Genomic DNA, 12,277 nt, shown 5'->3' with positions numbered 1-12,277 from the left:
TCAATATCCGTACGGTAGAGTGTCGAGAGTGTCCCGCTGAATCACTCGTTTACTGTACACTATTTTATAGTCCTTGCGTTCTGGTCTACTATAAATGATCCTCTTTCGTTTTAATCTGTTAATTTTGTTCCGATTCACGACACTAAGGGTGTCATTCGACATGTCTCTAGGTCGCACAACCATCTCTATCATCGATCTAAAGTTCAGTACACGGGCATTGGCGTGGTTGAGCGAGAAGCCTCGGATTTTACACACTTCTGTTCCACTGGACGTTCTATACGCATAATTCTTGGGACCTCGAGAGACGAATTCGTTGATATACTCTCCCGGTTTCAGCTCGCTCGTCAATTGACCCAGAAAAGACCCGACTTGGGGTTCGGCATCCCCGGGTCTACTGACAAATATGACGGAATCCGTATCAAAATACAGGACACGCTGGTCCAGCATTTGCAGGACTTCGTACAATTTCAGGCGAGCCCAACAGGTGGTGAAACTGGCCACAAAGATGTTGGTTTGATAGTCCTCTCTAGTGTTCACGTCTTTGTGTTCCCAAGACAACTGTAACACGTTTTTGGACACGATGTGAAAATCTCTGAGCTCCTTACCCGGGTCGGACACGAACTGGAAGAATTTGTCAGCCTCGTTTTCGTGAAAAAACGTGCTCTGAGGCATGTTAAGACGTTGTCCGAATTTACCCCAAAAAGAGTTCAAGAGTAGTTTGGCAATGGCACGTAGTGCCGGATTTTTTGTAATGTTCTGTCTGTCGAGTTTTATGCCCTCTCTCTCTAGATACTGCCTGAGATAGTGCATGGCATCTTCCTCGTCCTTAACCCAAGAAGGCCATCCGCTAGCTTCCTGCTTGATCTTTAGAAAAAGGTTGATATATTCTCCAAAAATGCCCCCTTCTCCCGTCGATAAGTCAAACTGTGTAGACTCTTCCCAATGGTAGACCTCATAGATCTTTTGCACGAGATAACCGCATTCTAATGCTTTCTCGATCTCCGGCGTACAAAATACTCCTACAAAGGACCTGTCTTCGTCTCTGCATGCACAAGTGGTCTGCCTTTGAACTTCAGCACAAGTTCGGCACAGGGCAAAGGTAAGCTTTCCATTAATCTTCTGAGGCAAAACGGGATGGTAAAGTTTCCTGGGGGGTAACACTTTCACTTTGACCATGCCGAAATAAGAACGAATGTCCTTGAAATTGTTGGTGATGATGGTTGGTTCCTTGATGGGGTACCTGGCATATTTATTGACAGAAGGGTACAGAGAACAGAAATCCAGGTAATGTATTTTCTCTCCATCTTTCACTTTGTAATGCAGTTTGACGGCGTTTGTTCTGCCACCGAAAAAGGATTCGCGAGGATTCAGACGTTCTTGTATATCTAGAGATTCGATGAAGCGACGTGCGGAATCATTTCTGGCCAGTAGCTTATAAAAATCGTGTTCCCAAATTTCTACATAATACATGCCCAGCGATTCTATGTATTTTTTCTTTTTAAATGTCAAGGCCAAAAGTTCATCCATGGATTGGTCGGTTCTGACGTGTTTGTTTTTTCGTCTCTGTTGGGGGTAACAAAGGGGGCATCCGTGCCAGAAACAACCGTGAAATTCATAGGCCGTGTTTCTTTCGGCGCAATAGCCGTCCAGTAGGTATTTCGTTCCGGCCAAGTTGAATTCTCCCTCGTTTAAGGCATGTCTGATGTACATCTGTTTCCCTGTAAGTCGGAAGTGCTCTTCTTGCACCCATAAAAGCCATCTGATGGACGCCATGCTGTACTGACCTACATAGGGACCGTATCCCTGAGAAGGGACTTGCGCAATGGGCGAACTGACGAATTTCGTTGACTCGATGGTGTGGTCCTGCATGTCTCTGGCCGAGATCCATTGTCCATCCAAATTGATGGAGAATTCTCCGTCCATCCGCAAGGCCGGTAACCATTCCGTCAAATTACCATTAGACCTCAATTTCACCTTCCAGCTTTCCTTGAGAAACTTACTTCGAAAGACTTGCATACACACGCTAGCTATGGTGATGTGATTAAAAGGGTCGACCCCTCCCCGAACTACTCTTTCCAGGCCTTCCTCACCTAAGACGACTTCTTCTTTTCCCGTAATAGTCATGAGGATTTCTCTGAACTTCAGACATGCTTTTCTCAATATATCGACATCGCTCTTGCAGTATTCGAGTAATTCTTTAGAGAAATCGAAAATTTCTCGAGTTTCGACTTTTTCTCGATACCAATCCATAAAGGAGTCTCTATCGCTCGCATTCATGGTGTCGCATCCGTAAAACTGAGCGGCTGGATAGGGCCCCACATAGCGTTGATTAGCTCTCGTGTTAAAGTAATGAGGAAAGAAACCCTTCTTCACTTCTGTCAAGCCAAAGGCACTTGGAAGATTGGCTAATCTCATGGGTAGAAAATTGAGCGAAGCCAACATTCGAATGTTTAATCCTCTCTCTACGTGCATATACATGATCTTGGAGCCTGCATATATGACCTTGGGTATCACAGAATTCTCGATCAAATATTCTAAGACAAAGTAACCATCGTAACCTTTCATGTTGTGTGCTAGAACAGTATAGCCTTTGTGGTGCTCTCGAAAGAGCCAGTCGCAAAACATTCGGGCGGTGTCGTCTCCACGAAACACGGTCTCTCGAAATCCACACGTATCGACACAAGGGGGACGGTTGTAGCACTTTTCTTTCTTGTCTCTCGCCCCACACATCTTACAACGCATACCACAAGTCTCGCATTTGGGATGCATACTAATGTCGACATCGTTGATGCAGTCCGGGCAGGTTTTATGTGCCACGACCAGATTGGGTTTGTGTTGCAATCTCCCACACCAGGATTTCTCGCAGTTGGTGCAGAGGTCACAGCTTCCACAGGAAACTGGCATGTCTTTGCACGACGAACAGTCGGGATTTCTCAGGGGGCGATACCCTTCTTGACACTGAAGAACGTCTTCTTGCGTGCACTCGAAATCGAAGAAAATGTATTTCGAATTGGATTCCTTGTTTTCTCTAGCTCTCATGTAGCAGAGATGGTCATTGGCGACAAACTTCTTACAGTTGTTACACCGCCATTCTCCACAGAAATGGATTTCTGGTTTTCTGTCGCTCCTCTGCATTACTTTCTTGCAAACGACACATTTCAACCACCGTTGACAAGAAGATTCTTTCGCCCTTTTTTTCTTCTGCTGATGCTGTTGAAAACAATCGAACGAACGACAGGTCATGAAGCAAATGAGACAACTCATTTCTTCCTCTTCTTTCCGAACACAATTATCTCGCTTGCAAACGAAGCAAGTCGTCAAACACTGGTGACGTGTGTGGTACGGTTTGAGACAACGTTGACAGAATTTAGTGTTCCCAAAGAAACCACAGATATTAGATATAGCATCAAAGTGAAGATCATTCGTGTCCGTTTCGGAATTATATAGATAAATCCTTTTTCGGCTATTGGATTCTCTGGGACCCTCATTCATCTCATTTTCTTCATTTGCGGGGACGGGGCGGATGAAGCGATTGCCCACCGTGGAACTGACTACGAGAATGTCTACGTTCAACACTTCCTCGAAAGGGGGAATGTCTCGTGTCGTGAGATACACGTCAGTTGTCATGTTTGCTCTGCGACAGAGGGCTCGAGCCATATCGGTCTGACAGTCTTGAGATTTTTTGTCGTGACACAAAAGTTTTTTATAATACCAGGTAGGACAGACTTTGACTTCGAGCACCTGTTCTTCAATGGGCATGCCTTCCCGTCCCTTGATTGCTTCATGCCATTCGGTCGTGGTCACTTTGACAATTTTCAGGAAACCCATGACTATGCTTCGGGCTAGGCACATATTATCGTCATTCACGATTTGAATGAGTGATTTTTTCCTTTCGCGGTCGTTGCCCTTTCCCGTTAGTTTAACCACAGACCGTCCTTTGCCGCCCTTGGGAATCTCGATGGTTCCGATATCAATATAGAAGCTGTGATCAAAGGGTAGATCCTCGTGACTGGTAAGAACATTTTGTATGTGGTCCATCACATCGCTGGCAGTCAGCTGAGCAAGAAGTTTCAAGGGAATATAGATGGCATTAGACAATTTGTCGTGGTGCACAATCACTCGACCCAAGTCGGAATCCTGAAGTCCGGATCTAGCTTCATTTATTGATTCTTTAAACATGTTTTCTAATGGCCGATAGAGATCTGCAAGTCTCTGTCCCTTAAAGGACTCCTCTTTGAAAGTCACTTGATATTTTCGATCGATGGCCCCATTTTTCTTGAATCTCTTTTCCCCAACCTTCTTGATAGTGTATAATAACTCCTCGTCATTGTGAGATGGTCTGATGTGTACATCAAAAGATTCAGATGATCTCTCAGTTGTTGAGGAAAGATTCGGGTTTTTTGAGGGTCTTATTTCCGTTTTTGGATCAGGACTTCCTTGACCCATTTGATTTATGATTAATTCATTGCGGTTTCCAACCACTGGATATATCTCGTCGAAGTTACCTCTGAATTCTTCAAGAGATATGTCAGTGGATGGGGAGTCACGGTTTCTGGGGGAATAAATTTCCAGGAGGGGTTTGGGGGGTTCTTGTAGAGATTCCATGCAGGAATGCACCAATTCGTGAAATTGCAGGTCCGAGAGATTGCAAAAACCCTCACCACAGATGCAGCAGATATGAGATGGAGGTGGCTATAAATAAAAAAATTGTTTGTACATACAAGAAAGTACTAAGTTTTTCATATTTGTTTTATTTAAGATGCAAATTTCAACAGATGACTTGATATTTGTTTTATTTAAGATGCAAATTTCAGTAGATGACTTGGGGGGGGGGGGATAGGGTGATTGGAGATTACGAAGGAATGTTCAGATGCAATAATCATATTGATGCGTTTACTGTACAACTCTTGCATAATTTCTAATGCGTTATTCTTCCAATCCATAATTTATATAATTTCCTCATTTACTAGAGTCCAATTCATAATTTATATAATGTCATCATTAACTCTAGTCCAATTCAAGTTGTGATTTTTTTTGTCCAATCCATAATTTATCATATGCCATACTCTATAATTATATAACTCGGGTCCAATGCAAGTTGCGATTTTTTCCAATCCATAATTTATAATATGCCATACTCTATCATCATTAGCTCAAGTCCAATCCACGTTGCGATTTTTTCCAATCCAGAATTTATAATATGCCATAAACTTTCCCCCATTTCAATCATTGCACAATCTATATCATACCCATAATTAATTATACCCATAATTAATCCTTCATCCCCCCTCTCCGAGTGTCCAATCCTCAATTAAAGGATTCGTTCAGTCCATAATTTACAATATGCAATTCAAAGGTACGGTATGGAAGGACTTACAGAATTTTCCACATCATTTTCCTTATTGCTTTCTGTGCTCTGTGTCCTTCCTTTCTTTTTGGGCGGGGAGAGTGTGGACACACCATCAAGAATCTCGTGTTCTATTTCGTGACCCTCCATGTCAAATTCATTTTGAAATTCCTTTCCACATCGTGGGCAAATACAGGACTGCTCCCACATCTACGATTTCAAAGTTCTGATTCATTAGCATGTTAGATTTTGTGGTGAAGAAATATAGACCTTCATATCTCCATAGGTAACCAGAAAATTGTCCCTTGGACAGAGTACCAAATATATATATTAGGGGGAGGGTATATGATAAAACAACAAAGAAAATGGTTTACCAATTTTTATTGAAAAAACATAAAAATAAAACAAAAACAAAATGTGAGCAAATTATTGCAAATTGCTGAAATAGTGGTTCCCTCTTTGAAAAAAAAAATGTTTTCAAAATCATATCATGTAAAAAAAAAGTTTAATTACAAGAATCATTAATTCAACACCTGTCTGGTGTAAAGAAAAATAAATCACAGAAATCATGTAAAAGAAAATATCATCAAAAACATATCAAATGTTTTCTGCAATAAAATGTTTGTTGCAAGGACCAACTGATAATGGTAAAAACACAATAGGTATGTAAAAATTTTTAATGACTTCATTCAATAAACTTCTTGCAACATACATTTTTAAGCAAATACATACAATTTGTAAGGATCATTAATACAACATGTGTCTCATGTAAAAAATATATATATCACAGAATTCATTATATGGAAAAAAAATTATCGAGATCATAATAAAAATGTTCATTGCAATAACCAACCGGTAATGTTAAAAACATTACATCTGTAAAATTTAAACCACCTCACTGAACAAACTTTTTGCAATTACGACATTAATACTACATGTGTCTCATGTAAAAAAAAAATATCACCTTCATTTTCTTAAAAAAAAATATCAAGATCATCAAGTTGTCATATAGACATACACCTTACTGTCACAAGAGTCCCATGTTCATGACATAGAGCAAATATCGGTAGATATGCAATAAATGAAAGTCAACTAAAGTTCCTAGTAGATCATACCGAGTTTGCAAAATTTTGTACCCTCTACTATGATCTTAATCCCGTTTACTGTTTCTCCTCTCTTTTGTTTTGGCTCTGGTCAAGATAGGACTCCTACTAGATTTACTTTTTTGATTCTGTTCCTTGGGAAGGGATGGACTGGCTGCGGAAATTACGGTGGAATCCAATAAGCTTTCCGACATTTCGTGTTCTGGGGTATGAATGGGTGATGGCGTATAGTCAGGTCCAGGATATCCACTAGTGTGAGTCAGAGTTGTTTGTACAGTTATATCAGACCCCAAATCTAGGCTGCTTGGGATTTCAGGTACAAGAGACTGAATGGGGGATGATGAACGGGGATGGGTGGGGGTTGTTCCAGGGTCTGTTTCATCATCAAAATGAATGAGGTCAGAGTCATTGTCTTTGTGCATGGACGGGTTGCTTTCCTCAGGAGGGGGGTGAGGGAAGACTGGCCTTTCTTCTATGTCACGCACTACAGATGGGTTGGATCTGAGTCGTCCAAGTCGACACTTCCTCCAGCAGAAGCAAAGTACGACAACTCCCACCATTGCAAAACCGATGACTACCAGGGATAACTCTGTTTAAAATAAATATATTCTAAATTAGCATATAAATGTGTAATACTACCTACATTTCTTTATAAAGGGAAGAATTATAACACCTCTTTTGAAAAGTATTTAGAGTGCATTCGACATAATTATACATGAGTGATGATGGGATGTAAATAAAACAAGCTATGTCTAATTCTGACACAAGTGTAGAGCTCGTGTGCTCCTAAGTTTTAGCTTGTAAATTCTTTAATTATATATACAATAAAAACAAAATGACCAGGCACTGTATGACCAATGAAATTTTCAAAAAAAGAAAAAAAACACCTCTAAAACAATTTAGAGAAAATATAAATTTTGTTACTCCTTCATTTTTCTCCATAATATATAACTTTGAAATAAATTATTAATCATATAAAAATAATATTACCTGCTACCTCCAGACCCTCAATATCCCAAAAGATCACTTCATGACTTTGGGTGGTGGAAACTTTAACTGTAACATCAAACGTTGTGGAAACCTCATCGCTAGTGGTTGTCACTCTGGCAGTAACATCAGAGGTTGTGGAAACTTCAGCGCTAGTGGTCGTCACGGGACTTACTCTGGTAGTAACATCGGAGGTTGTGGAAACTACGGCGCTAGTGGTTGTCACGGGACTAACTCGGGCAGTAACATCGGAGGTTGTGGAAACTTCAGCGCTAGTGGTTGTCACGGGACTAACTCGGGCAGTAACATCAGAGGTTGTGGAAACTTCAGCGCTAGTGGTCGTCACAGAACTGCCTGTAAAGAAAATACATTGGTTAGAACTAACATTTATGTTTTATTATTTTTTTGGAAGTGTAAACAAACAGTTTAGTAGTTCAAATACACCATGGGGAGCGATTCATGCATTGTACATTATTGATATAATACAGCTACAGGATTATTTCACCACACTGGTCTGCAAGTTACAACAGTTTGGAATTTTTTTTTTGGTATTTTGAGATTGTCCCCCCCCCCTTCAAGTGGTTTTAACTCTCCGTGTTTGCCGAAATCGAGAAAGGAATGTGACAAGTTAGTTTAGGTGATTGTCATTAAAAAAATAAATACGATCATCACAAGCGCTAAAAATAAGGATATTTTGACTGCTCGTGTCTTTGCGATTTTTTTTTTTATCTTCATCACTGGACAATCATATCTTACTTTTGAGACCTACCCTTCTAGAATACAAGCAATTTAATACAGAAAGTCAACTCCATGCCAGTTTAAAGTTTAAACAATGACAAACCTATTCGATCGCCAGTTTTAATTAAAGAATAAAGGAACCAAAAGACTTGATTGACTCGTAATTACTAACAATGTCAGCTGACATGCGAAAAATACTAAAAAAAAAGTACTTACCACACAAACCCGGGCGGCATATCCTGGTGTTTGTCGTCATCTCTATTTTAAAAACAGGAGATCTCGCATAACTGAAATTGGGTTTCTTGTTGTACTCTTAGCACCACGGGGATGGACGATGGGTTTCTAACTCCCTGATCCCCCCGAACCCAAAGTTCGCTACATGGGGGGAACATCTTAGGCACAGTTATTATGGACGATATGTCCTCTCTACAATCCAAAAACCTCTGTTTCTGTACACAGGGCAAAATGCTCCGAGAAAATGAGATAACTAAAAATATGACACTCCACTTGACCGCCATCCTGAACGCCATGCACGGTAGTGATCCCCGGATGAAGTAGGTGCAACTTTCCCGCTACCGCGAAAAACGTTGGAAGGGTGCGGATCCGATCTTACATTTTAGGATTAATGTCTTTTTTTGTAGCTTATTGAAGTGTATGCGTACAGCAGTAAAAAAAATTAAACAATTATAAACAGAAATGATCTTATTAAGGCTCTCTCTGAGCGCTTTTACAAAAAATTTTTAATTTTATATTTGTTTCATTCAATTATTTTAAAAAGTTACATGACAATAATTTTATGTTTGTTTAATTGAATTATATTTCATAATTTTTTTTCTCTGTCTTAGAGGGCAGAGAGTTTTAAAGTAAAATCACTACGTTTCATGAATTTACAGTAATACATTTATGAAAACCGGTCAGGGTGTCCCAGTTATGCAAAAAGTATATGTCAAGTTATACAGAAATATATGTATAACCTTGGGCTAAACAACCTCGATGTCCTATATATGTAACAAGTATTGTAGAGACCTAATTTTTTTTATTGGACGAGTTTGAAATTGGAGGGAAAATTGAAATGCGAACAAACACTATAAAAAGACACGTTTCCTCCCCTCTACCTCCTTCTTCTCTTGGAAGCTTCTATAACTACTTGTTTAGCTACATTTTATTACCATTTATTTTTGTGGAATTCCAGAATGGATCAAATGAACAAGTGAGTTTTCTCAGTTTATAATTAAAAACAAATAAAGGGGGGGGGGGGTTATAAAGATCCTAATTATATATATTTTCAAATTAATCTCGTTAATTTTTATACCCGTAATCAAGTTAAAACAAGGTTTTTATTTTCATTTATTTTCAAAACATTTAGACAAGTTGTTACCGCAGAAGTTCACGAACCGGTTTTGGACTCCCCCCTTCTGACGGAAAGTCAGACGGGTAATCTGATGAGGGAGATAGATGGGTCTCTCTTCGAGGAAATGCAAGACATTGACCCGAATAAACCATCGGTTAGGAGAGAACTGTTTCCGTGTGAGGAGCCACCCGTGGCTATTTCTTTGCCGGAATCAGAGTACGTATAAAGTAGATACAAGTATAAAAAAGAATGATGTCTGTATGTCCTGTTTATTTTTTTTTTCAATTCCTAGAGAGGATGCACAATCCATCGGATGGTTGGATAACATCGAGCTGCAGTCAGTCCCCGAGGCCTCAAATGACGCCGAGGATGTAATAGTCATTTCCGACGACAGCTCGGATGATGATAAGTTGGGCGTCTCAATGCCCGACCACAGGTGTGCATTTTGACGTTTCAATAGATGATATATTCTTTTACATACGGTATTAAGAGTTGAAATTTTATCAGCATATTTATCTTTTTTTCAGACAGATATTACTAAATTATGAAGAGGACCTCATTGAAAAAAAAAATCCAAATTAAAAAAGACATTAAAAAACTGAAAAAAAGACTCGCCAAAGTGAACGAGGAGCTCGAGGGAGTGCAGTTCACCCTGCATTCCCTCTACTCCGACGAGTGAGGATACATGAATAACAAAAATAATCATTTTTGACACTTTTTCTCCTGATTCTGTATTACTAATTAATCGAGTACTTGATGTGTTTTTTGGGTGAAACATATATCCAGGGAGCAATTACACCGCTGGGACATTGTATGTGCCTGTGATTAGAAATATCTCTTCGTTGTGTTATTATTAGTTTTCTCATTTCGTGGATATAGCTGATGAAATTTTTTCTCGCAATTATCTTACTGAGGACTATGTGCGGGTGTGATTGAACATATCTTTAAGCTGTGTAAATATATGTTTTACAGTGAAGTTGTTTTCACTAGGGATTTTTCTGCAACATAAATATTTATGCTGGATTTTTTTTTTTCTCATCAATAGGTACGTACCTCTTATGAATAAAAAAGAAACATTGATACATTTTCTTTTTTGTCAGATGTTATTTATACAATCATTTGTTATGCCATTTTTTTTATCTGGATCCGTGCGAGTCAGTCGTGCTAGGGTGGGTGGATGTGTGTGTGTGTGTGAGAGGGAGGGTGAGTGAAAGGGTGTGTGAGAGAGGGTGTGTGTCTACCCGTGATGTTTTATTGATTATGAAATCAGATCATTGTATTTGTCACCTCGATCTTGCATAGAGAGGGTATTTGTAGACAGTTTGCCTGTTGCCCAATCTATTCAGTGTTCTGAATATTGTTTAAATCAAATTAAAAAAATCTTAATTTCTTACCACTTTAATTGTGTTTCTTTTCCCAAAAGTATGATATGTTCTCTCATCTAAAAACCTCAATCCTCTTGAAACAACTTATCAACAATTCTTTTTTATTTGAATACAGAATATGTGGATTTTCCGAATGGGTTTTTCCACCGGATTTTCCAAGGGGGATTCCCCTTCATCATGACGTCACCTCTCATTCATATGCATTAGAGAAGAATGACGTCATCTCATTATGCCAATATTCTTATTATGACGTCATCACATCTCATTAATATGTGCATATCATTATGCAAATGTAAATCCAAAGAGCTGTATATGCAGCAAAGATTGCCGACTCGGCGTTAAACAATATTTAATCAATCAATCAATCGTTCACTATAAACCCCCTCCACCACTTGCAAATCACAACAACATTCTATATTAAGGCAAACAACGACTTGTTCAAAAATGATAAATTAAGTGGTCAATACAAGTTAATTTGAAAACCCCTACCATTAATCCACACCCTATAAATTCCTACGATTTATTTATGTACTACTTACTGAATATATCGTCACAACGATGTCCCCTAATGTCCCGCACTATTGGAAAGTCAGTAAGGGACTCCCACTTTCTGTTGACCGCAATGTTGATAGTACACTTAGGGACGCGAATTTCACGTACTTGGGTTTGGGTCTCAAGGAAAACACTGACACAATTGTTTTAGTAATTTGCAGTTTACAACCCCACGATTGTTCGGACATCTCGGACACTGCGTAACATGCATAATTTTAGCGAAAGTATGAAAATCAAGTGTCAGAACCGCTATCACTATACATATCACAAAAGCTGTCTTTCGTCCCTCCATCTTCAGATTGCTAAACGGTACGAATGCTGCACGGCCTTAATTGATCAAGTGACGGTGAGTAAAGACCACTTGATTCATTGTTCCCTTATTTAGTTCATAAATCATTCGGGACTGGGAGGGGGGAAATTGATACCTTGTGAAATATAAAAATGACACATGCGGGTATCACACTGATTTCTTTCAATTGCTTTAGTAATGGCCTCCTTGTTTCAAAATATAATATTTTGCATTAGAAAAGCAAAGAAATAAATTGAGTAAAAACACAAACCATAATTAATATATTAATATCTTTTAATACAAGTTCATATCATGTCATGCGTATGTCAGAGTAGGGCTTGTTGTCCTATTTATCCACACATAGTGTGTACTTAAAAAAGCGGGCTTCATATTTTGGTGGCTTTGGATCAGACAACAATGCGCTAATTCATGAATACCACTAAGAAATCATTTATAAATACAATATATAGCACGGACATGTATAGCGCTAATTCATGATATCGCCAACAACTCGAAACCCAGTGG

The 12,277-nt window shown here is 39.2% G+C and overlaps 1 protein-coding gene across 1 annotated transcript; it reads right to left on the bottom strand.

Moving 5' to 3' along the window:
- Positions 1–5,557, bottom strand: LOC133198535 (uncharacterized). The gene is made up of 2 exons (XM_061334618.1): positions 5,378–5,557; positions 1–4,692 (listed from the first exon to the last, which is right to left on the bottom strand). Exons 1-2 carry the CDS (start codon positions 5,555–5,557, stop codon positions 1–3), a joined length of 4,872 nt encoding a protein of 1,623 aa, XP_061190602.1.
- Positions 5,558–12,277: the final 6,720 nt, after the last annotated feature.

Source organism: Saccostrea echinata, unplaced genomic scaffold (genome assembly GCF_033153115.1).
Source record: "Saccostrea echinata isolate AGI-Se365-2 ecotype Australia unplaced genomic scaffold, CSIRO_AGI_Sech_v1 ptg000033l, whole genome shotgun sequence".
NCBI lineage: Eukaryota > Metazoa > Mollusca > Bivalvia > Ostreida > Ostreidae > Saccostrea > Saccostrea echinata.
Note: the sequence above shows the minus strand (reverse complement) of the source record. Positions and strands in the feature narration are given on the sequence as shown.